The following is a 27364-nucleotide window of genomic DNA, read 5'->3' as shown; positions in this document are numbered from 1 at the left end:
TCCGATCTTTAAAGCTAAACGTTGCGCAGTTTACATCCAAAAGAATGTGTCACTCTCTCAGTTCTGCATCCCCGCTGGAGAAGTATAGCACTGTCGAAGGCAGCGCAACTAATCCCCCCCCCCAGCGAGGGAGGAGAGAGAAGACAGCGAGAGAGAGAGAGTGGCAGTGGCAGCCAGCAGCGATGTAACATGAGCCTGTGCATTTCACGCTTTTCACCCTATATAACTTCAACGCATAGGCAATCAAGCCAAGACCATTAATTAATGACTGCTGTGTAGGGGTGACGATTGCGTGATGCTTATATGTACAGGATTCTATAGGTCACCACTTTTGGTGTGACACACACACGGCTCCTGTCTCTGTTTACAATGCGTTGTCAAGAATTTGGAGAAGACTGATAGTTCATCCTTTAGTAATTAGGCAGTGGAAGTATTCACAATAGACTACTTTTGGATTTATTGGGATTGGCAATTTGGGGAAAGGAGGAGGAGGAGGTGATCAAGCTCCACAAGACCACATTGGTGGCTCAAGGCTGCATTTATTTCCCTTTTTATCCCTCTCGACGGTGCATGGGATGATGTGACCCCCTCCAGCAGGCTAGGGAGCCCCGCTCAGGTTAGCGGAAAATGACCGCGGGGTGCGGGTTGCCAGGTTTTTTTATAAGTAAAGTATTCAAAACAAAACAAATTACATTCCACAACATATATATATCATAATATATTTGAATTTACGTCATATTTTGCGGAATTTTGACCTACTTTCTCTGATCATTGTCAATGGCAAATATTGACACATGTGGGGACTAAAGCTGTATATAGGATAGGAGGGCCCTCACACACATGATTTCATAACTTCTCATCGTGCTCCTAAAATAATTTGCGTGCTACTTGGAAAAATGCTAAGCGTCGAGCCCTGCTCACACACACTACAACACGCTTAAAACTCGCGGACCTGGCAACACTGCATCCTTTTTTCCCATTGGCTATGTTGTTAATTTGTTGCCACGTCTATGAAAACAAGCACACAAAACATCTACACCTGGCGTGGAACAAACGGGACGAACCAAGGCGCATATATGGATCACAACAACACCAACAACACTACACGCACACGCGCGCACGCGCTGCAACACAAAACAGCTGCATACAACGCGTGTCACTGTGGACTTCTGTACCTGTGGACTTCTGTATCGCAACGCGGGGCAACGCAACTCTGGGATGAGCGGGCCGAAGGCCCGCGAAATTCTAGTAATATACATATATATATATTTTTTCTTTTTAAATATTTTTCGGGGGCCCCCCTAGTCGGGGGCCCCCGGGCTGCAGCCCACCCTAGCCCAACGGTAAGTCCGCCTCTGTGCGTAGACTCCGACGCTGTTTTATCAACATATTCAAGTGAGATGCGTTGGTTTTATAGACTACCGTATATTTAACAGCAATATTAGGCTAATATTAATATAGCTACCAATATGATAATTGGATTTACACACGGAATAGCATCCATCTATCAGTACATACAGACAGACAGACAGACAGACTTTCTGTCTTGAGTCTGTCTTTCCTGTGCTCTCATTCTCGTGGTGCAGTCGCAACCCCTTTCAGACTGTATGATGTCCAGTCGGCAATAGCGTATCAAATATCAAACCTGCTATAGATATTCAGCCTTTCACACACAACGAGCAAAACCTTGGGGATCAAAGCCCGATCATGCGTCAGATTGTGGGTTCTGTCGGCGAGTGCCAAAAAAAAAAGTTCCCCGACAGCATAATCGGAGAAAATATCTTGCAGTGTGTATAGGGGCCATGATATAATGCAGATTTTGGCCTTTCCTCTAGTGCCACTTCATTCTGGTTCTTAAGAGTAATATAAATGGTGTGTGTTCATTAATTTAGGAGGACTACTACCTGACTCCAGACAAGCTGTGGATCCCTCTACGTTGGATTGCTCCAGAACTGCTGGAGGAGTACAGAGGATCCCTCATTGTTACTGACCAGACCAAGACCAGCAATGTGTGGTATGTGAGAACCCAGGGCTGGGCAACTTTGACCATGGAGAGGGGCCACTATATTTCCACACTCACTCCAGAGGGGCCACGTTGCATATTACTGTCGTAGCAAAAATCTACAAGCTCAAAACGCATTTTTTCGCAGTGCGCCGCCGCGTTTTGAGCTTGTAGATCAGATATTTTTGCTATATTTGAATTGAAATCCTGAATTAATTTTTGCTATTTTTTAATTGGAATCCTGAAAAGTAACCTTTTTATTTAAATCCAAATGCATTTAGTTATAGTTATGTTCAACTTTATACTAAACTTTATAAACAAATACATTGGACATAAAAAGACAATAACATTTTTAAACTAGTCATTAAGCTAGACTAAAGCGGGTCATGTTTGCATGTTTGGAATTGTAACAGCTGAAATCAATAATATATATGATATATAATATATATCAGTATTGTGATATTAACCTGCTGGCCGCATTAAGTGATGGTGTGGCCCCTGGGCCGCCGGTTGCCCATGTATGTGCTAACCCAGGGGTGCCCAAAAGGTAGATCGCGATCTACCAGTAGATCACAAAGGTAGACCACATGACATGGCCCTAAAACATATATAATTTAAATAAAAAAATATATAATTTGGCATCTGACACTTGAATTAAGGTGACTTGATTGATTGACATAAAAAATGGCCTGTTAACCCACAACAGAATACTTTGTTTTCAAGAGTGTTGAGCACAAATATCCGTAGCATTAGAAAGTTACATACAAAATCAAAAACTATTTCCATTTCCCCCCTATATTTCCAATTCCAAGTGTGTTTGTCATGTTCTTTCAACTATTTTCAGCAATGAGATCCTATTTTTTGGTGGGTAGATCTTGTTACGCTGGTCATTTGGAAAGTAGCTCTCAAGTCAAAAAAGTCTGGGCACCCCTGTGCTGCTAACCCATTAAGATGACCTGATTTTACAAATGTCTTACAATTGTTTTCTGAAAAACCTGTTTCTATGTCAGTGGGTTCTCAAACTTTTTCATGTCAAGGAGCTCCACAATTATTTGGCCACCGACCCCCTTCTGAAAAGATTTTGTTCCAGGGATCCCCCAGATGCAAAGATTTGAGTTAAATATGTTTGCTGTGAAAGAATATATACCTAATATACACATTTCCACGATTATAAAAAGGCACTCGTGAGCTTGTAGCTTTTCACCATCTAAAGTTAGTGAAGAACAGTGTGCAGGATTCCATATTTTTCTACTTCTCCAGTTTCAGTTATCCGATGCACCTGTCTTCTGTAGGTGTGCATAATAGTGAGGTGGCATAGCTAACGCTCATTTTATGATAAAAGCGCCAAAGTGTTGATAGATATATTGGGAACAAATTTGGATATTGGGCCATCCCAAATTATCATCCTGGTGGGCGTGGCATCCTAAACAACCCTCTAGCAGCTACAATATTTACTGTAGGAGGCTGAAATATTGCATGAAGGTCAAGTGCTTTCATACCAATTGGCTAAAAAAAATGGGGGGGGGGATGTAATGGGAGTGGCCTATCATAAAAAGGTGTATAACTTCCAAGTAGACATACAAATTTGCACAGCATTTTCTTTTTTGGAAAGGTTGGTCATGATGACCCAAAGGACAGCTGAGTAACTGGTCATGACGTCTTCCAAAAAAGGGGTGTGGCAGTGGGAGGGGCTTAATTATCACAAAACAATATTTTGTGATAAATCTGTCTGTTTAGAGTACGACTCTGTCTGTAGGACGACCGCTGCAGATGATTGGGGTCGGAAATGACCTGTTCCCAGACCTGTTCCCAGATTTTCTCTTCTAAAACAGCTAAAGTTTAAAATAAAGCTAAGGTGACACGTGTTCCAGGTCGTAATGGGTAACTTAAAAAATACTCTCGTGTTCATTTGACCACCATAACCACTTGAACACTAGCGTCCCTACTGTATATTCTGGAGGGGAACATTCTGTAAAAATGGCCGATGTACAAGCTCATGAGTCCAAAGGTTTGGACTCTGATGAAGACCCCATAGTGTCCAAACGTTAGTCATGTTTTGTAGTCTTGTTTATCGATTAGATATTCTGAAAGAAGATCCGTGCGCCCCATTGTCTTTCTCTGGGTTAGTCTGTCTACAGTGAACAGTTGCCCAGAGTGTTTTTATTGATCTGTTTGTCCATTACTGAGAGCGTAGTGTGTGTATTTACATTTGATATTATAGATTGTTGGGTGGAAACTGGAAACCCTCCAAAATCGTTACTTTTCAGAAATTGAAAAAATAACCTGTGTTCCAATGGGTGGATGGATACAATGGTAGTTATTATGCACACATGCTCTTGTTAATAGGAACATTCTCTTTCAAAATGTATAAAAAATTATAAAAAAAGCGCAGAAATGTTCAGAAATACAGTACAAGGCATTGCCATGTGATGCGTTGTGAGGTTTCAGAACTTATACACCCATGTACAACAAAGTAGGTCTTTATTTTACAAAAAAACCCAAAAAAACAAAACATAAAAGTATTCTGCCCAGGAAGGATATATTTATAAAATCTTTGATCCGTGAAAGTAGGATTTGGAAACGCACACCCAAAACAACACCTCAGTCAGGTGCTGACACCTCGATAAGAAATTCAGGTTGTGGAAATAATAACCTTGAATATGTGTGAGCATCAGTGCACGTCTTCTTTATTTTAGCTCTATCTACATACCGTAATATCAGCCATGCAATGATTCTGAAACGTCAACAACACAGCAATGAACGTGGTGGTTCGCAATGTTGATGACATAACTGGCTTGAGAGACCCCGAAACAAACCTAGCTTTTAGGTCATGTTTTTCCGCTGGTCCTTCCGTTGCCTATTCCTTCCCTATGACATCTGCACATCTCCCTTCACCCTTCACCCTTCTGTCTGTCTGTCTGTCTGTCTGTCTGTCTGTCTGTCTGTCTGTCTGTCTGTCTGAAAACTAAGCTACGATGACAAAAACTATGACTAAATATACTGTCGATTTTGTCAACAAAAATGTTAGGAAGGCACTAGTGGACAAGAAATCCAGTATACGTCATTTTACACTTGGTTGCATGCTGAAAATAGCGTCATTACGACGGCATCAATGCCCGCCAAAATACATTTTAGTCGACTACATCACCTGTAGATTTAGTCGACTAAAATCTTATAATATTTAGTCGACTAAAAGTAGGCCAACACTAAAACATTCCGGGTGACTAAAATGTGACTAAAACTAAATGAAAAAGACATTTGCTGCCAAAAACAACACTGTTTCTCACTCCATCTTGTGTCTCCCTTCTCTCCTCCATGCAGGTCGCTGGGCGTGGTGATATGGGAGCTGTTTGAGTTCGGCTCACAGCCGCACCGGCACCTGAGTGACGAGGAGGTGTTGACGTTTGTCATCAGGGAGAGGCAGATCACCCTGGCTCAGCCCAGACTCAAACTCTCCCATGCAGACTACTGGTGAGTCATCATCATCAACACACACACGTTCTATCTGCCCATATAGAGCAGCTTGATAAAACTGAGGACTGTTTGGCCTCACTCAGACCTTTACTGCATTGCTGTATGCTTGTTGGATGAATGTTGTGTAGTGTCATGGCCGCCCCAATGCATTTCCAATGGGAGTCACATGGTTTGACACAACATTTGTGTTGTATGAGGGGGAGGGGCGCAGTCGAAACACAGCCGAAAGCCATACAACAGCTTGTAGTCCAAAATGTGGACTACAAACCATGACCGTGACTTCCATTGGAAATGCATTGGGGCGGCCATGACACTACACAACATTCATCCAACAAGCATACAGCAATGCAGTAAAGGTCTGAGTGAGGCCTTTCACTTCTGCCGTCCCTGTCAATTCACCCTTTGTCAAGTCCCGCCCGTGGGTTAATTATGCCCCTCTTCGCAACCGTTTCGTGGTTGGACAAAAATCCTTTCTCTCCATCCACTACCATTGAAATAATGTGTTTTTTAGTTGCTTCGTATTGATATTCTGAATTTAAATTCTTATTTTAAACTTGGTGTCAGTAACAAAAGGAACATCACAGGTGCAGCATGGTGACTGGGCATATCATGTTTGTTTTTAGTTTTTTCCATAAATGATGTTTTAGCAAATTCAACATAATCAAGGTGGAACCAGGGCGGAACAAGCAGAAAGAGTGGATAGGATATATCTTAGCATCTTGCATGGATAAAATATTTTTTTTTTTAAATCTAAACCCTGGTCAAAACATTGATCTTTCAAGACAATCGGAAAGTAGCTTCTATAGATAAGAGGGTATGCGCATGCATAAAGTAAGAGGCAAATCGAGTGGCAAAGTAAGATTAATGTTGTTTAACGTCGTTTAATGCAATCAGATAGGACTTTTCTGTTTGGATGTACAGTATGGGCTGTCATGAAGGCCAGAAAGTAGTTTTTTAGGCGTTTGTAGGCGTTTCCCCTCACAACTTCCGGGTATGATGATGATGTCACGCCCTCTATTGTTTGACACTTTATGCTATTACTCAAGCAGTCCTCTAGGCCCCCTAGTGGCAGATTGGAGAATAGCCGCAATGTGGGGTGGTGCTAGAGTAGAGCTTTCCATTTGAGATGAGGTTAAAGGACCACTTCACCACTTTTCAACCTATCTTCATATATAATAGGTCCTCACTAATAATCATGAAAAAATGGCACAATTTTTTTCTACTCAGTCTGTGTCTCATAGGAGGGCTGTGGGCAGTTTAGAAACTGTCTTCCAGTGACTGTCTTCATCATTAGGCAGATTTTTACAAAAATATTTAGATTTTCATTATCGTGAGAACGATGGCTTCCATTTTCGCATTGCAACTTTTCAGGACTAGAAAGCCTGCAGTTTTTATTAGCTTGTATTCCCCATCGATGATGTCACTGGAAGACGGTTTCTGAACTGCCCACAGCCCTCCTATGAGACACAGACCAAGTAGAAAAAAATTGCGCCATTCTTTTTCATGATTATTAGTGAGGACCTAGTATATGAAGATAGGTTGAAAAGTGGTGAAGTGGTCCTTCAAAGCTGCAATCTATTTCGTGTCCTACCCAGCATTCGATCCCGGGTTCCTCACGTAAGCACCACACTTTGTACTGCTGAGCTACTGTATACAGAAGGCCCATTTGAGAGGAGGATAAATGTAGTTTTTACCTAATTATATATATAATATCATTTTTTTGTTTGTCTCCGTGCTCCTCCCCACAGGTATGAGATCATGCAGTCGTGCTGGCTACCTCCGTCCCAGCGGCCCTCTGTCGCCGAGGTGTTCCTGCTCCTCTCCTCCCTCCTGGCTGCCGATCGAGGAATGTCGAGGGGGACCGTCGGGGAAGAGGAGGACGAAGAGGACGAAGAGTACGACACGGGGAGAGGGAGGCGCGGCGTGGAGAGCGAGGAGTCGTTCGAGAGACGCTGGGACTCCCTCCGTCCGCCCGCCTTCCAGGCCGCCGCGGCCGCCAGCGAGCGGCAGAGAGAGAGGGAGTACGGCCGGGAGGACAGAGACCACTCCTACCCCCTGCTGGACCCGGTGGGGAACTGCATCACGCCGTCCTCCGCCGAGCTGGACGACATCCTGACCGTCACGGAAACCAGCAAAGGCCTGAACTTTGAGTATTTCTGGGAGAAGGCCCACGGGAGGCGAGGCTACCAGCCGCTTCCGCCTCCTCAGCCCATCCCCAACGTCCCGCACACGCACAGGCAGTCCTTGGACACGCCCACCGTGGTCCCGGTGATAAGCGCCCGCAGCCCGTCTCTGGCCAGCGAGTACTACATCCGACTGGAGGAGCACACGCCTCAGGACCGCTCGCCCACGCTCAAAGGGAAAGCGTTGCCCTCGTTCCGCTCGGACTCCATGTGCCCCGGGGACCTGGAGCTGGTGGAGATCCGCAGCGGCATGCTGGGTAAGGAGCGCGTTCCGTACTCTCCCGGCAAGGAGTTCGGCGGCTCCAGAGGGGCCCGGAGCATCCAGACGGTGCGCTCCAGCGACGTCCAGCTGCAGGTGCCCACCAACATGGGCATGGCGGAGTTCAGAGACACGTCCAGCAGGGTCACCGACTTCTCGGTGGTCGACCTGGGCGACGACGAGGACGAGGAGAAGGACAGGAAGAGCGTCGAGGCGGACGCCGCGTCCGGTCCCAGCCGGGCCCCCGTGCTGCCCCCCAAGCCCCGCTCCATGTCCCTGTCCTCGGCCAACCACCTCCACTCACGTCCCCTCCCTGCCCCTCCGCTCGGCTACCAGAGAGGGCTGCCCCACTACACCATCGGAGGGAAAGTGGACACGACGACGGACCACATGGCCTCCACCCTCGACCACTTGGGGCTGCACCGGTCCCGCCAGACTCTGCCCCCTTCGCCGTCCCTCTCCCCGTCCCTGCCCCCGTCCAGCCACCCCATCTACCCCCCGCCTCAAATGTGTCCCCCGCCCCTCCCGCCCCACTGCAAGGCTCAGCGGAGCTACCCCGGCTACCACGTGGCAGACACATATTCCAGATACAGCAGTGCACAGACTCAGAGAGACCCGCTATCCTGTGACTACGCCGACAGAGAGGTCGGCGTGAGACACACGTCGTCGTCGTCGTCGTCGCACGGCTCCAAGGAGAACTCGTACTCCCACAAGAAAGACTTTGACTCTCCCGTGCGGCGGCAGAACCCCCTGCGCCCCATATACCGTAACTTACCCCGCCCCCACCCGAACGAGAGGCACTCTTCGTCCTCCAGTCCCACATACTCGGACGAGGATGACTCCCCGTTCACGTCCCCGGACAAACCGGGCGGAGGAGGCGGCGGCAGCACCGTCACCCACTCCAGCCTGTCCGAGGACGCCGACCCTGACTCCGAGCTGTTCTCCCGAGGGATGAAGAGGACTCAGTCGCGCCTCGCCACCATCCTGCCCGCCATCTGGAGGGAGGACGCGGAAATGGAGGCTGCCGAGCGAGTGGCCGCGGCCAGGAAGTCCCCCATGCACCTGTTCCTGACGGAGATATCCAGCGTGTCGGAGTCCAACGAGGCCAAGTCAGAAGGAGAAGGAGGGACGTCCTCGTGGGAGGGAGGAGAAAGGGAGGAGAAAAGAGACAGAGAGCGGTCGGGCAACTTTATCCTGCCCAACAGAGGGATGCGGAGGTCCCGGTCTCTGGTCACAGAGCTCGGCTCTGCAGGGCGGACGTGGGGGATGGGCGAGAGGTACAGCACCAGGAGTACGGGCGAGGAGAACGCAGGCGGCAAAGGCTCTTTCGAGAGGGACCTTTTCCTCACCGAGATCGACACCGGAAGGATGGACTCGGAGGGAGAACTGGAGAGAGATTCGGTGAAATACCTCCACCCGGCCGGATCGAGGTTACGGCCCTACACGTGTGCTCCCGGCCTTCCCTCCTACACGGAGGCCGAGGAGGCCTACTCGAAGGGCATCCGTAGGTCCCGCTCCCTCCTGTCCGAAATCCCCATGGGGAGACAGGAGTCTGAACGCCTGGAGGCGGACAGGGAGCCCCGGAGAACCGAGATGACCCGGGAGGAGTTCATGAAGGAGATCCAATCGGCTGAGACCTTCCTGACGGAAATCATATCCAGACAGAAAGCTGCCACCGCTAAGGAGACAGAGGAGGGGCAGTCGTCTGCCCACTCCCCCACCCCCTTGTCCCCTGAATATGAGTCCATTTGCATAGACCCCGAATCCTCCCAGACCATCAGCTTCCAGTCAGAGAGCTCCATAAGAGTATCAAACAAGGGCAAGGACGACACACAAACTGAGGCCATCTATGCCCAAGTAACCAAGCGGGCCAAAAAGAGCGAGATAAAGGTCACCATGAGACCAGAGATCCCCGTCCTCCACATAGGATCAAACGCACAAGAGGCGAAACAGGATGTCCAAGGAAGCGACCACGCCCAGGCGGCTGGAGTCACTCCCGACACCAAGCCGCGCTCAGACTCCCAGTGCCAACCTGGGGAGTTTGTGCTGTCGGAGATCATCATGCCCATAAACGGCCTCCTGTTCCAGCAAGCTGTCACACGCGAGAAAGAGGAGGAGCGCGAGGAAGAGGAGTGCTTGGACGGTCCAGCGTTACCTGCCAGAGGAGGACAGGAGGGAGGAGACTCGGCACAGTCTCCTGTCGAGGCTGCAGACTGCGCGGAGAAACCCAGCACTGTGCTACCGCGTGAGGACAAATCTCATGTCCCAGACGAGACGGAAGGCAGTGGTGACAAGACCGCTGTGATTGGGAACGGTGAAATGGCACAAGATGAACGGCAGGTTAGCAGCTCTACCGGGGCGCACAACGCCAGTTTACACCGAGCTGCGCCCACGACAGAGCCTGGAACCCACGTGGCAGGTGACTCGGATTGCTCAAGAATTTCCCCAGTTCCAAATAACACTGAGAACTGTGCAGAGGAGGTGGAGGAGAGGGACGGCTCACAGCAACACGGCGACGGCCGTCAGGCCAGTTGCTATGTGTCCAGAAGGGCAGCCACGCCCGCCGTCACCCCGACCACCCCCGACTGGGACCCCTCCTCCATCACGCCCGACTCCGTCCTGTCGCCGATGACCTCCAGCTCAGCCGACTGCCTCACGCCCAGCGACTCGTGGACGGGAAGCGGGATGGGCAGCGGAGGGTACAGGGCTCTGGGAAACGAGACACCCCACCGAGACTCCGCGTACTTCTCCGACAGCGACTGGGAGGGGGAGGGGCCGAACCGGAGGGCCAGCGACGGACTCTCTGGCTCCAGGCCCGGCAGCAGCCGAGCAGGAGACAGGGGGACACTGACCGGCATAGAGGAAAAGACTGAAGCAGAGGAGGAGGTGGAGACGGGACAGAAGAGCCCTTTGAAAGACAGCACAAAGGTTCCAGATAGCAAGTCTGGACCAGACAGGAGGGTGACCATTGAGACCCTGGAAGAACAGAGCATTCCATATCAGCATGCCACTGTAAATTATATCTCCCTTGTTAGTAATGACAAAGACTTTTTGAACAAAGGGCTAGAGCCTGCACAGAGAGAAGATTCTGGCATTTTCCATAATGATAGCGGGGAGGCAGACGGGAAGGGACCTGTCAAGCCAGGGCTTCTGTCTCATGATTCCCAGGCCAAAGACGGTGTTGACTTCATCACCAAGTTGTACTCGGATCCAGAGGACGAGTCCCTCAAAGGCCTCCCATACAACGACGGCTCCCAATTAGACAACCATTACACAGACACCGTCATCTCTCACGTGCAGATAACAGACTGCACGTACCAGGACTTGAAGCTACATTCCAAGAACATCACCGACAGTCTGATTGATTCCGTATCTGTCAGCGAGTCAAAGGACTGCATACTGAGACTCGACAGCAAAGAATGCGTGAGAGACACGCCGGCAGATAATCTCTCAGATCTCCCTGCTCTCAATGCCCCCTGCAGCGAGGGTGACGGTGGGGAAGTGGTGACGCTCTCCCACTTCGATAATAACAGTGAATCCAGATTGTCTAGGTTCTACACCATTCAAACCACTGACGAAAAACACAGCGATGGACCCCCGGCGTTACTGGATCCCGACAGCGGGGAGTGTGTGGACGACGAAGCGACGACATGTTCTTTTTGGGCAGAGGAGGAGGCCGTCGGATGGTCAGAGAGACGCGAAGGAGCGGAGCTTCAGCACACGGACGCCAACGAGCTGGGCTTGAGAAACCTGCGCTACCCAGAAGACGGCGAAGAGAACAAGGTCGGGGCCAAGCTGGAGCCTGAGACACAGCTGGCAGCCGGGGAACTGAGCAACGCCACAAGGGAGAAGTCACCTCAAAGGGAAGCGGCGAGGACAGAGTCGACAGAGAAGGACTCGCCGGTCAGCAGTGGGGAAGAGAGGTCGCCCGAGTGTCTGGAGCGTAAAACTAAAGACCTGTGGAATGCTCTTGAGGACGAGGACGAGGAGGAGGAGGAGGAGGAGGAGGAGGGGGAGGGGGACGAGGAGGAAAGGAGAGGAGGCTGTGGAGGAGGAGTGGTGAAAGGAGAGTTCGATTGCCATCGCTTCAAACAAGGGGAATTACATTTGTGGCCCGCCGAAAACGACCAGTGGGCCTCTCCGGAGAACAGGAACCGAGATGCCGAACTAGGATCGGAACTCTTCTCGGGCTTCAATACAAAGACCTGGGAGGTGGGAGAGAGGCTCGTTGTGGGCCGTGAGTTCTGGGAAACGGAGGAAAATGATGAGATGGCAGGGAGTGAACCTCACCCTGCTGTCCTAGGGGGCTGCGAGGAAACCGCTAATGATGAAACCCAGGGGCAAGTTGGCCAGCTCGCAGTCGAGGCAAAGTCGGATTCCAGCGACTCTGATCTCCTACAAGCTGTCCCACCTCCGGACATACAGCAAGAGGAAAATATTGAGAATCTAGAAGAGGTTGTTGATGAACAAGACAGTGGTCTGAAAGGTCGAGTCTCGGAGATTGAAGTCGAGAATGAAGAAATCCCGGAACGAGAGAGCTCAGACCACGGAAAGCAAATGACACCACACACAGAGCTGGTCAGATCTAGTGAGGCCCGGCTCCACTCCACAGAGGAGGAGGAGGAGAATCAGAACTTTAATAGGTGGCCGCAGAACACCCAAGAACCTGTTGAAAATATTGTACAAGAAAAGGGCTCAAATTTAGAGATTTATTTTACACACACGTTAGAGAATATAAGCTCGAATAGCTCCAATAGCATCCCTGAAGCTGCTCAAGAAGACTTTTTAAGTTTGGAGGGTTTTGCACCGTTAATGGACTCAGGAATTGCAATGAGTCCTCAACTTGTAGGGCAAGAGATCCGGGGAGGTATGAGTGCTATGAATGTAAGGGAGGACCTTTCTCCTTCAACCGACGTCCTCTCTCGCCCCAGCGACAGTGGATTGTCAATAAAGGGCACCGATCAGTGTTATGCACAGTTAGACAACTTTAGCTCTGTAGATTTCCCCAGTCCTCCACCCAGCATAGACCTCGATGTCCAAGATGACAAGCTGGAGAGTTTAGACGACTCTTTCCCTAGTCCTCCGCCATCTGTCGTAGAGGAAGAGTTTATTAGCCACATGAATTTGGAAGACTTTATAGCCAGCGCAGAGACACGGCCACAAATTTCCCACACTTCAGACACAGACCCCTCGGAGCTTCCTCCGCCTGCCACGACCCAAAGCCGAGGGATCTCAGCCAACCTGAGCGTTTCTCCTCCCGTGCGTATAACGTTAGAAAGCGAGATCGACCACGTGCACCACCTTGCGAGTCACGGCGACCAAAATGACCTGTCAGGCAAAACGCCCCTGACCACGCCGCCTCTAACCCGACGCTCCCACGACTCCCTCCCGGAGCTGTTGATCTCCGAGTGGAAGGACCTGGACGAGGAGCCCCTGGAGGATTTCGAGAAGCTGGAGAAGCTGTGCGGCATATCCGGGGACGGGGAGGACGACCTCTTCCTGGAGAACCTGGAGCTGCTGGAGTCTCTGAAGAGGACGCCCGAGCCGAAGCCGCGCGGCGCGGGAGACGGCGACAGGGTCGAGGAGGCCACCTGCGGCTCCCCCTGTCCCGAAGGCAGGAGGGTGGACCTGAAGGAGGACATCGACGGCAGCTCCGAGAAGGTCGTGACGGCGTCCACTCCGTACACGATCCCGGACTACCAAGACACGCCGTCAGCTCAGGAGGAGAGGTGTGACGCACAGAGCCCAGGATGCGATCAGGGGACTCTGTCGAAGATGACTGCTAAAAATGGACTAATGATGCAGGTGAGCATGTGACCTCCGTGTAAAACGATCAGTGACTGTCTTCGCTTCAGATTAAATCAGTCTAGAGTCATAATTATGATATTATATCGTTGCTGTAGGGAGGAAACCACCTAACTCCATTTTTGAGGTTTTTGACGTTTTTCACGTCTTAAGTTAAAAAGATATTGAACCAATGGAAAGTATTAAAAAGCGCTTCGGTCAAAACCTCTTAACTCCATTGGACCCTCAAACGGTCCGCTAAAACACCTAACTCCACCACCTCTCCCCCTCTCATGCAAGTAATTACCAATATATAAAATCACAACACCAACTTTGATGAGGCAGTATTGCTTTGTTTTCAAAATATAAGCTTTTCTTCATTTCCTGAAAAATTTATGTTTAATTTAGTGAAAAATGAACATTCTGCAGCTAGGTGGTTTCTTCCCGACAGCAGAGATATACAGATATATTTTTTGCTGTTTATTTACTATTATTTAGTCACATTATTATTGGTTAAATATTTATGAACCCCCCAGACAGACTTAACCACCTCCAACCTGGCGCCCCTATTGTGGACATGGTGATTATTTTCCAAATGTTTCCAAATTTACAATCTACAAGTGCCGCATGAAAAAATGGCAACTAAAAAACACTAAAAAACACGGTGAAGCAGCTTTCTGCTTCTATGGGCCTACGGCGTGGAACAAACTCCCACTATATCTTCGACAGGCAGCCTCTGTAGACATTTTTAAAGCACAGCTCAAGACCTATACTTCTACACTCTTGCTTTTAGCTTTGCTTTGCTTTGCTTTTAAATTCCTTGTTATTCATGTCCTCACTGTATTGCATTACTGCTATTATTTTAATGTTTTATGCCTTGCCTTTCTTTTCTTTTTTTCCCTCCATTGCTCTGTGAAGCACTTTGAGCTGCATTTCATGTCAGGTGCTATACAAATAAAGTTGTATTATTATTATTATTATTATGATGAGTTGCGTTGTGAGCTTGTAGACAGCCTATTCTCACTACATTTGCATGACACTGTCTTACGACAAAGTTGCATGACAAAATAGGCCCTTTATTTAATTAAGTTGATTCATTACAAACACTCTCTGAATGTGAGAAAGATGCGTGCTCCTTATGTGACCGATATGGTTTGTATAACACTCCATTTTCTCCTTTCTTCAGGTGTGTGAGGAGAGGTTGCAGTTCTCCCTCAGTGAGAACGTTCAGACCAACAGGTTGTGGGGTACGACGGTCAAAGAAACTGTGACTCTGAGGCCCTGGGGCGACCACACCGCGGACGCCAGTGACGAGCCAGTCAGCGTGAAAGACAAACGTGACGACGAGAGGTATGACATGACGTTTACATTAGCCTGGAAACCAGACGAATCTGCCACAGGGAGAGAGAAAAATAGTCCCTGGGGAGATTGGTCTGGCACTCCTCAGTTTGAATTACATATTCACTCACCCCCAGAGTTGTGGGTGACCAATCAGAGCCCACTATTCAAAGTGAGACTATTTTTGCTGTGATGTTGGAATCTGTTTGCAAACCGCCCCTTGGAAATGAATCTTCCAGACCGAAGTTCCAGTCTGGCCATGCCAGGCTAGGTTTACCATTACTATTTTAGTTGCATTGAGTGATCAAAAGGTACTTAACCCATTTAGGCCTGACCTCAAAAATGTAAAAAAGATCTTCTAAATCCTCCAGTTTTCTGAAATAAATATTTTCACGATTTTTCAAAAATAGCAGACCTACAAGCTCGTAGCGCGCCACTCGGTGGCGCGCTATGAGCTTGTAGATCTGCTATTTTTCAATAGCTAAATTATAACATAATGTTTAAAACACCAAAAGGGGTTCCCGCTCAAAATGGGTTAAAGTACCACAAGTAAAAGTACTCATCATTTTGTAGAATGTCCCATTTCAAGTTTTCAAATGTGTATACAAATATTTTGAAAATAGCAGATCTACAAGCTCACAATGTGATGTATATAGGGCTGAAGTGTATAATGTATGTTTTGTAATAATAATCAAAATCGAATAACTAAAGTTTTCAAATAAATCTAGTGGAGTTAAAAGTACAATATTAATAAGTAAATTGGAAATTGGAAATAAAAAAATCCAGAGCAAAAAAAAAAAAGAACATTCCTGTTTACATTTGTGTAGTTGTCAAGCATTCTTCCTTTTTGCCCGCTAGCCAAGAAGAGCATGAAGCTGCCTCCGGTCCCTGGCCTGGCGGTGACACTGGGGACACTGCTCCTGAACCGCACACTGTGACTGAGCAGCCAGAGGCGCCAATCCCTCAGCCTGCTGTAAACCTGGCCATGAAAGGTACCTACTACCTACATGTTCCGTTAGTTGGTACATAACATTATTTCTTACCCCACTATATAGAGTATACCGAAGTCCTGACATCACTTGCTCATCTCCTGGGTCACAGACATTTCTCTCTATGGAAAATAACATCTCATAAATTATGGTCCAAAAATAAAGGGCAACAAAGTCTTATTCACACCTGATAGGCTCAGAGACGGGTGCGTAGGCAGGGCTCAAAGTATTAAAAAAATCACACCCGTGTGAACTGAGTGGTGCAAGGTCTTATATAGCCTGATCAGCTGTGGTCTGACGTAATGTCAGTGACCATAGTAACCATGCTCATTTTTTTGGGTCCCACGTACAGGTACAAACATAGATACATAGATACAGACAAAATGTAATTGATTATATAGAGATTTATTCACTCTGACGTGATATCTGTGATGTCAGTGACGTCACATACTAACCATAGCAACCATGCTCGTTTTTTTGGTTGCTAACCATAGCAACCATGCTCGTTTTTTTGGTACGAACAAACACGGGTACACGGGTACAAAGCCAGTTGTTGGAGTGGTTTGCACCACTCAAAAATGCACATAAAGTGCACAAAGACCCGCACACCGTCTGCACTTTTCGGTTTCGGTCAAAGACCTCCTTCAGGGCCTGGGCCGCGGCTGAGGCACCTAGGCCGGTAACCCAGCCTGACGGCGTGCCGCGGGTTCGAGTCCCGAGCCCGTCGGCCTTTGCCGCATGTCTTCCCCCATCTCTCTCCCCCTTTCCTGTCCAAAACATTACTGCACCCTATCAATAAAGGCAAAAAGCCAAAAAATATATCTTTGACCAAAACGTTGCTTAATAAAAGTGTGCACTTTATGTGCATGTTTTGGTCCAAAAATAAAGAAATTGTCCCGGTGCTATTGTCAGGGAGGTTGCTCTGTATCATTTACGATAGTCAGTCACTTATATTTGATACAGTCTGTTTATGGCAAAACATGTAGTAATTCAGCAGCGGTGTCATATACCAAAGACTCAGAAAAATGGAAGCCAGTACCTCCCTGCTTGGCACTCCGCATCAAGGGTTGGATTGGGTCCCTGCAACATAAAATAGCCGATCTACAAGTGTAGTAGTTGTTTTACAACGACGTGTAGGTCTTAAGTGGTTAATGATTTTGATGTATTATCCTGGACAGCTGGGAAAAACAATTAAAACAGATGGAAACAGACTGGAGCCTGCCTGGCGCTGAGCTTGTGTAAATGTTATCATCCCCAATGTGTCTCTCCCAACTCGCAGCCAAACTGGCCCGTCTGTCTCTGGCGCTGCCGCCCCTCACTCTGACACTGCCCGTGGCCACCGGCGGCAAGGGGGGCTTCGGGGACGGCGGCATCGGGGGTCGGCTCAAGAGGAGGAGAGGCCTGACGTCGCCGGGCAGCGACGTCGACGAAGACGAGGAAGAGGAGCAGGAGGACGAGAGCTCGAGGAGGGTGATCGTGGTGACGGAGACGGACGTGGACAAGCGAGTGGGCCTGCGGAGTCTGCTGAAGTCCCCCAAAGAGCCGCTGGAGAGGGACAGGGGGAGGAACGTGTCCTTTTTTGACGATGTCACAGTCTATCTGTTCAACCAGGTATTTATTGCTCCTAAAACGTTCTCCTATAAAATCCATGCTCAAATCAGTGTTGATTTTGACTGTATCGGTATCGGCCCTTATTTGTCATATCGGGTCATATCGGTATCGGCGAATATGCCAGTCTAACCACCGACCCGACACAAGGGTAAGGGGTTGACACTATGGCAGGTAAATAAAATGTTGGGGCATGTGGAGTTTGCTTTCGAGTTGCCCAAACTGCAATTGCACATTTGAGTGAGGAGTCTGTTATAAACACAACATGAGATATATAGCTAGCTAGATAGCTATAAACACAACACGAGATCACAACACTGGTATCGGTATTTGGTATCGGCTAACACAGAAATTGTGGTATCGGGATCGGATCGGGAAGGTAGGAAAAAAGTGTATTGGGACATCCCTAGTAGTTTTCATTTAGTTTTAGTCACATTTTAGTCACCTGGAATGTTTTAGTGTTAGTCTAGTTTTAGTCAACTAAATATCATAAGATTTTAGTCGACTAAATCTACAGTTGATTTTGTCGACTGAAATGTATTTGGCGGGCCTTGATGCCGTCGTAATGACAGATTTTACACTTGCTGAAAATAGCCGATCTGCAATCTCACAACGCGCCGTGAGCTTGTAGATCTGCTATTTTTTAGCCTGCAACCAAGTGTAAAATGACTTATACTGGATCTCTTGTCCACTAGTCCCTTCCTAACATTTTAGTCTAGTTTTTATTTGTTTTTATTTGTTGACAAAATTGTCAATACGTTTAGTCTTAGTTTTCATTTAGTTTCCATTTAGTCAGTGAAAAGAGGTAGTCAATGAATTTTCTTTTGTCATAGTATTAGCCAAGAGGAGAATTAGCAAGAGAGGCCAACTTTGCTTACTTCCCGTATCTGCGTGAGGTGGGCGGTAACATTATTAGGAGACGGGAAGAATGTTGGAGTCTATTCATTTCCAATGGGAGAATGAACGTGAACACAGCTTCTGAACCATTCCTTAACTCCATGGTCACTGAACTAAATACTGGACCAAATCATCACAAGGCACACAATATTTACAAGATATTCATAGTAAAATGGCTTCTTTTAGCGAGACAAATCAGGAGAAAATCGACTTTGTTAATGACATTTCTTTATCCCAGCAACAAACTCTCGTAGAGATTTGAGATGAGTCCGGAAGCCTCTCTCTGTCCATCTGCAATTTCACGGACAACACATAGGGGGCTCTGACCCCATATTTAAGATGATAATATGTGAATATTATAATGTGAAATGAATGGACATATTTAAAACGATTAGAAATGATCCTTATGTGCCCAAATTAGAGCTGGCATACTTGGTCTGCATATTGAGACAGGCAGATATGTAGGCACGGTTGAGGAGGATAGATTATGATCTAAAGGAATTTTTTATTGTCCATTCTACAACTCTATTAGGGAGAGACTTTTTAATGAGATAGATCCAAATCATGAATTTATATGGTTGGAGGACTTCGAGAAACTAAAACGACTATTTCAAAAGTACACCTTGTCAGTTGTTTTCAATGTACTTTGTTAAATGACTTGTCAGTGTTGTTGTCTTCTTCTTCTATCGGGTTTCATGGCGGTCGGCAAACCTAAATGGTGCATTACCGCCACCTACTAGACTGAGTGTGGAAACAGTGTTGTTGTCAGGGGGGGAGGGTGGAGGTCGGGGAGAAGCAAACCACGCCTACTATATTTAGGAGACCATTTGTAGGCTTTGTGTACCATTTCGCCTCTAGTGGCTCCAATGAAGTTGGCCCATCTTCATACATAAACCATCTTTGGTATTAGTTGACGAAATCAACACTGGCATATTACCCCCAACAAAATGTGTACAAATATGTACGAACACCTATTCTTTAGTGTCTGATTATTCTTACTTTATCTATAGTAAATCAGAGCCTACATATCATACTGTTCCTCTTGCTGGTATTAAATCTGCAATACGGAAGTTTTATGTCCGACCCTGGATTCGAACCCCGGACCCCTGCCAGAGTGCCCTAATTTCTGCTGTTGTAATGGAAAAGATGTTTGGGCAGAAGATTAATAGCGTTTTAGTACCTTTATTCACTATACATGTTATGGGTTCATGTCAGTATTATGCCAGTAGCACCATGTCAGTAACTCAGTATCATGGTCAGTATCATGGCAGTATCATGGTCAGTATCGGGGTTAGTATCATGTCAGTAATCAGGGTCAGTATCATGTCAGTATCGTGGTTAGTATCATGTCAGTATCATGGTCATGGTCAGTATCATGTTAGTAATGTATCAAGTCAATATCTTGGTTAGTATCGTGTCAGTATCATGGTCAGTATCATGGTCAGTATCATGGTCAATATCATGGTCAATATAATTCTTGTTTTGCTTTTTTCGTGAAACAGGACACTCCCACCAATGAGCTGAGCGGTTCAACGCCCACCAGCCCAGCTCCAGCATCTGCCAAAATCAGCAAGTTGGACTCACATGGTACGTATGTTCATAAACACACCAGATCCCAGGATTATGTCCCGCTCAATGTAACAAAATCACACCTGTGTGAAGTAAGTGGTGCAACTCCGTGTGGGGGTCCCCGGGGGGTTCCCGGGAACTTCCTGACCTGCAGGAACGCGCCCAGGGTGCCGGCCCGGTTCCGGCGAGCCAGCCCGCGTCCGAAACGGTCGAGAAATGACAGAGTTACCGTGTGGGGGTCCCCGGAACATCCAGACCCCCAGGAACGCGCGCAGGGGGCGTAGATTTCAGGTGTACTGATACACCTGAAATCATCATATATACAGTTAATATGGACAGTGACACTTGGTTTTGAAAACCAACAAAATGCTATTTTCGTGCTCAGACACAGGTAGCCAGCCAGCCAGCCAGGCAGCCAGGCAGGCACACACAAAAGCTACTTAATGAAGCGGTTGCACCACTTAAAAACTAGGGGTGGGACGATATGGGTTCCTCACGATACGATATATATCGCGATATTAGGCCCTCGATAACGATAATATCACGATATTCGATATATTGCGATATTTGCGATATATTGTATGAGATTTCATCAACGATATATCACGATATCTGCAACTACAAAATACTTGGAACTGAAAAAATGCAGCATTTTGTATTCCCACAAAGCTGTTTGGAGACTTTGGACAAATCACCATCCAGTAATTCAGTACTTCTGGTTGCTGTGGAATCTGAGTGGGATTTGCTTTATTTTAGCTGTCATTTCCTCCTTTTCTAAACATGTTGTTCATCACATTATGAACAACATTTCAAATTTCTAAAAAAAAAAAAAAAAATCGATATTTTAATAATCAATCGATTATTTATCGCGGGAGGACGTATCGATATATATCGCCATATCGATATTTCAGCACACCCCTATTAAAAACTGTGGAAAAAATACATCTAGAGATAATGCTAATAAAATGCTAATACCATCTATTTTCATTCGTTATTATTTAGTCATATGCACTTTTTAATACTTTTCATTGGTTCAATATTTATAAAACCCACAGACACACTTTTCATTTTCAAAAATAACAAAAATAGCAGATATAGAAGCTCACAATGCATTGCATCATGCGCTTATAGATCAGCTAGTTTAGCTACTTGTTACCCGATACCAGTAAGACGCCTGAGGGCGAGAAGAACAATCTGATATCTCCATAATAATTTCGTGCACGCATCCGCCTGGGTGAGCACCGACGCTTTGGAATGGGGGGTCAGAACAACATATCCGCCTGGGTGACAGCAGACTGCTGGGCGAGCACTGGCCCTTTGGAGTGGGGGGTCAGACAGGCCCGGCGCCACGAGGGGTCAAAGGGGGTACTTGACCCCTCAACCCGACCTCCTTGACCCTCCTTTTTTTTCGTAATAAACAAACGGGGGGAAAATAATATTTTTTTTATTTTATTTTTTTAACTAATAATGTTGTCAATGATACAAATACAATATAAAACTACCTTGTGCGATGGATTGGTTATAACTCTATAGCCACAGACAAAACAATGGTAGTCTAGTCTATACATTTTCCAGGCTTTCATTGCTTGAAAAAAAGGAAGTAAGGATGCATCTTAATACAGGATGCATCTTAATGATCTCCATGATCTCCCATCTAGAACTGGAAAAACAACATTCCTCACCTATAGGCCATCCTTGGGGTGGGGAGGGGTGCTAATGTCATTGTTGCAGTGGTCAGGGTGCTTAAGTGGGCAAATGTCAATGATGATTCAAGTTTCTTTATTAGGAAAAAGACCCCTTGAGATGTACCATCTCGTTTTCGATGGGCTCCCAACACAGATACATGTCACATTGCAAACCTTGAAAACCTTACAGCATTGAATCCAATTCCAATCATATACTCTTTATAGATCTAGCCTCTTCATTTTTATCTCAAAGTGCACCAGATTGAAGCATTTTCATCGCAAATTAAAAAAAAAAAAATCTGGAGCCCCCCCCCCCCGGTGGGGCAGTGCTATAATTTTTTTTTTTTTGCCCCCTCAAAAATCTCAATTGACCCCTTGGTCATTTCATCCTGGCGCCGGGCCTGGGGTCAGATCAACATATGGAATGAATTCTGTACTGGCCATATATAGAGCTTCATATATGTGACCAAATTTGACTGAGGGACTGCCATTGGATTTATTTTGAATTTTTGTTGTTTCATGTCATATGAAAGCAGGTAATCATAGCTTCAAATTGACATATTGGTTGTTCAGTTTGACCCACCAGTTTTGGAGATATGGCTTTTAGAGTAATGTCTTGCAGAAAACAGCGAGTTGAGAAAACAGGCTTGAAAGGTTCACTTCTGTGGTCTCTAACATTACAACTAGCTACATGTTTAAGCATTTATTTCATATTTACATGTCGATTTCAGCTCTGACACTTATTTCAGACATGCTCTAGTATGTGCAGAAAAAAAAGAAAAAAAAGTTGTTCTCCTCTCAAACATCTGATATATCCATAATAACTTCGAGTTGTAGTCTTTTTAGGTTGTGTTTACATGTGCGCTGTGGCACAGCTTCAATATGTCATCAGTCTCGTGTTGATCCCGCCTCTAGCGGCCGCATAGCGGCCGCATATCGCTCCGATCAGCACTGATTCGGAGTACATTGTCTCTGCCCGAGGGACCAGATAAGGTAGGGCTGGGCCTGTCGAGAACTCTGCCGGCCGCCAGGCGCGGCTGCACTAATAACTTTGGGGCAGGCCCATCTAGAGTTTAAATGGACAGGTATCAGTCTAAAGGAAGACATGGAAGAGGAACGATGGATGGGGAAGGATCAACATATGGAATGTCAGAACAGGTCAGCTCATGGAGATCTAAGGGTTTGAGGTTTAAGGTCAGATGTAGAGTTGCTGGCCAATATTGATGACATCAGGGATCTCCATTATTATTATTTTTCCCGGGTTTCTGATTTTTGAGGGGCGCTAGCCCCTCCTATATACAGCTTTTGTCCTCAGGTCTCATATTTGCCATTGACGATGAAAGGAGAAATTAGGTCAAATGTCTGTACATATCAAAGGTCTTATTTGAGCTCCTTCACAGCCAGACCTGTGGGCAGGGCCTGCTTGAGCTTCTCAGCCCCCTCCTTGTCTGTGACCAGGGTGTACAGGTACCTGCTGCAGCGCACCTTGAACTTCACATTGTCCTTCTTCTTCTTGTCATTGTTGTCATTGTTCTTCTTGATCTTGTTGTTCTTCTTGATCTTGACGTACTTGGCATCCTTCCTCCTTGCGGTCAGCAGGAAAACATTGACGTCTTTGATCTCTCGTGGCATGTTTGCAGTGGACTGAGCAGTGTCAGCCGGGGAAAGGATGAAAAAGGCATGGATCTCCATCCCTGATGATGTCACGTGATGTCTGACCATGGCATGGCCATATATGGTCATGCATGGGGTGACCAACCAACCAAACAACACACTGACGGGAAATGCACGATTTCATAGTAAATGTGACAACAAAGTAGGGCATTTATGAGAAAACATTAAAAGGTTGAAATGCTATGTAGACACCAGGTTTCTGCTTGGCAGCGACTAAATAAACGTCATAAAGTGGTGACAGATACAGTATCACCTCTCACTGGAAGCAAGACGCCTGTTTTCATCCATCCACTACTCCAACTGTACAGGCAGAATTAATCTGCTATAATTATCCTGCCCCTCCCTCACACGGTGACATGTGCAACTGTCACCGTGTGGGGACACAGATCTGTTTCCCATGTATTAATTTTGTCTCCAGAAGCCTTCCAGTAGTCTCTCACTCTCTCTCTCTCTCTCTCTCTCTCTCACACACACACACACACACGCACTGGTCGCTTCATTTCACAGAATGATAGTTTTAGTCTCAAGATTTCCCCCTGGGCTCGTGTGTTATTATTTTTTTACATACAGATATGGACCAACACAAACATTGGGCACATTCATGATCTGCTAGCCTTCAGACCTCATCATTCCAAACGGAGATGAGATGTTCCTTGTGTTATTTTTTGTAGTTTTCCTCTAGCTGCTGTTTCATACTGTGACATAGATGGACAGCAGATGAATTGACAGTGGCTGCGGCTCAGTTCGATTTAGTTTTGTTTTTCCTTTCCGTCAGTCCCAGCAAACGCCCAATTTGTACTTCATCACAGGACGTGTCTTGTGCCTAAAATATCAGATCTAGAAGCTCACAGCACGTGTATTGTGTATGACCACTACCCCTCACCTCATGCACGGCGGCGGTGTGTGGGATTTGATTGTATTTGCCCGTGAAACCTAAAACTAGCTCCTGTGGGGGCACCTTGTTGACTCAGCCTGTAAGCTCTAATCTGAAATAATTGTAGTTTTGGCAGAAGCATAAATGAGGCTTCGCTTTCTGACAGGCACAACACAAGCTGTGATGTTCTGACGTCCAGATTCGGAACACTCTATATACCCCCCTCTCTCCGTTTTCTTGTGCAATCCATTGTAACTGCCTTTAAATATATATCTCTATAAACCATAAACTATATATAAATATAAACCACCTAACTCCAAAATGTTCATTTTTCAGGAAATGGAAAAATATAACATTTTCATGAAATGAAGAAAACCTTGTATTTTGAAAACAAAACAATACTGCCTAATCAAAGTTGGTGTTGTGACTTTATATATTGTCAATTACTTGCATGAGAGGGGGATAGGTGGTGGAGTTAGCTGCTTTGGCAGACAGTTTGTGGGTCCAATGGAGTTAAGAGGTTTTGTCCAAAGCGGTTTTTACTACTTTCCATTGGTTCAATATTTTTTAAACAACACACAAGAGATAAAGGGTAAAGGGTAAAGGGTGTTCAATAGCACTGATTTATGCAAAACAAAAATCAAAAACCTAAAAAATGCAGTTAGGTTTCCTCCCGACAGCAACAATATAATAAGTAAGCCTTGCTGAGCCATGAGGCGTGACGCTGAAGCTAGTATGTTGCAGGGACTTACCCCAATCCAACCCATGATGCTGTGTGCCAAGCAGGCAGGCACAGGGTCCCATTTTTTCATAGTCTTTTTTTGGTATGACCCGGCCCGGGGAACGAACCCCGACCTCCCAGTCCCAGGGCGGACACTCTGACCACTGAGCTGGTTTAATATACTAAAAACAACTCCTCCTGTCTCTTACATCAGGGGTGAACACCAAGGGCAAAGATTCCAGGAGAAAAGATGACCTGCCATTCAAAGCCAGGTCACCCGTGGGAGCCAGATCGCCTGTGGGAGCCAGATCACCTGTGGGAGCACGGTCGCCGGTGGGAGGAGCCAGATCACCTGTGGGGGCCAACCACCCCATGACATCATCGCGCTTCACCGTCAGCCCTGCCGATGACCCCCACCTGGTGTGATGCTGCCGCGCTGCGTCATGGGAACCTTTCAGAGCTGCACCCTCTGGGGACTGGTCAGTGAACAGCACCAGCCACTCTCTCAGAGGCTATTTTTTTATTGAATAGGCAAGACGATTGGGAAAGGAAAGACTCCTGTTCTAGAAGCTGGGCACATTCCAGGTTTTACCAGCTACAGGAACGTTTTGTATGTCAAAAAGGGTTTGCCGCGCTCCTCCGTGCCACTTGTTTCGGGAGAGTTTATTCAGAGCCTCGGGCTTGGCAAAAAAAAGTCTTCTGTTGAGGAAGTATGCAGTATGATGCTAGGAGAGGAGGAGCCTGGAGCTTAGTAAAATCTGAAACAGATTTGACGGCTATGCAATGGGAGTCTTAACTGTGTACCAGCTTACCCTCTATTTTTCCCCCCCGGCTTCGTTCTGTTGTATTTTCCCCCATAATGTGCGGGGAGTGCACTTTCTTTGGTCATCTATCTGTCTTATGTAATGCCTAATTTATGCTCCGCCATACTTTGCACGGCGGTGTCGCGTTCCCAGAAATAGCAGACCTACAAGTTCAAAGCTCGTAGGTCTGCTATTTTGTCAGGTTTGCGCCGGTGTCATGTGACAAAGTATGAATAGGGCTTAAGCGCTTTTGTTAAAGAAAAGAAAAACTGTTTTTCATTGCAGTCCGTCAGTTATTCTCTCGTAGGCAGCCGTTGGGGACAGAAGATGCTTGACTCCTGTGTTTGAAATCCTCATTCAGCATTTGTACAAATACCGTAAATACAAGTGTATACAATATCATTTTAGAGCTGTTTAAGTTTAGATGTATTCTTAGACTGCACGAAAAAAAGAGAGAAAAAAAAGAAGCAAGCATATGTTACTTTATACTTTTGAATTTCAAAAGGCTATTTCTATTATTTATCTATTATTTATTGAAATGCAATTTCCATGCTATGTAAATATTATTTATTTTAGGTTTGATTAATTTTAGCTCTCAGAATTGTTTGGGACAAAACGCATCTAGGTTTAACTTCTCATGGTCTTCAAGACAAATAAATCAAAAATATTTTCCCGAACTTCTTAATTGCTAAAAAAAAGTATTTTGTATAATTTCACTTGTTGATATAATCCCATCCAGTATGGAGCTATGTCCTCTAATGCAGGGGTTCTCAACGTTTTTGGCCGGGGACCCCCGAAAATGCTTTGGCAACGTCTCGGGACCTTAAACCATTTTGGGCGGGAACCCCTTTTGGTGTTTTAAGCATTGTTATAATTTAGCTATTTAAAAATAGCAGATCTACAAGCTCATAGCGCGCCACCGAGTGGCGCGCTACGAGCTTGTAGGTCTGCTATTTTTGAAAAAATCGTGAATTTTTTTTTTTTTTTTAATAATTTGGGGACCCCCTAAAATAATTTGGCGACCCCCCGAGGGGTCGCGACCCACGGGTTGAGAACCCCTGCTCTAATGTAATGTTTTATTATTTTTTTAATGTCAATGAATTTTTAGCTGTCTTTGTCATTCCTTTTACCTTGTTTGATGACAATTAATGTAGCTTAGCATGAAAAAAATTGAAGCCTATCATCAGTAAATAACTCCATTTGTTGATGTATGTGTTAATTTATCTCATTTTCTACTAATAGCAGCCAATCATACAGTCGAGGTCCAAATAGTCCCTTTGTTTAGTCTGTTTCAACGTTGGTTTAAAACCTTGTATTGTTTAAAGAATGGTTTTCAAGGGATACTGTATGAACAAGGGGAAATAAAGTCAACATAAAAACTGTGAAACTCTTATTGAACTGTTTAATGACAATAAATTGTATTGACGTATACGCACACAAGGTGTTCCATTTAATACCAAAAATCATTCTGAAAACGCTTGACATTCTTGACTAGGGATGGAGC

General features: G+C 46.2%; 2 protein-coding genes across 2 annotated transcripts in view; both read left to right on the top strand.

The window, feature by feature from the left end:
- Positions 1-27364, top strand: part of mboat7 (membrane bound O-acyltransferase domain containing 7) — a 184530-nt gene that overhangs the window by 65588 nt on the left and 91578 nt on the right. The gene's annotated exons all lie outside the window — the stretch shown is intronic.
- On the top strand, positions 10547-25483 carry lmtk3 (lemur tyrosine kinase 3; the record flags this gene model as incomplete). Its single annotated transcript, XM_079503627.1, has 7 exons — positions 10547-11911; positions 11954-13723; positions 14889-15052; positions 15899-16032; positions 17309-17640; positions 20037-20121; positions 25272-25483. The coding sequence occupies 7 exons, from the start codon at positions 10547-10549 to the stop codon at positions 25481-25483; spliced, it is 4062 nt and encodes a 1353-aa protein (XP_079359753.1).

This window comes from Electrona antarctica (genome assembly GCF_951216825.1).
Source record: "Electrona antarctica genome assembly, chromosome: 6".
Taxonomy (NCBI): Eukaryota; Metazoa; Chordata; class Actinopteri; order Myctophiformes; family Myctophidae; genus Electrona; species Electrona antarctica.
The sequence above is the reverse complement of the archived record's forward strand: the minus strand, read 5'-3'. Positions and strand labels throughout refer to the sequence as shown.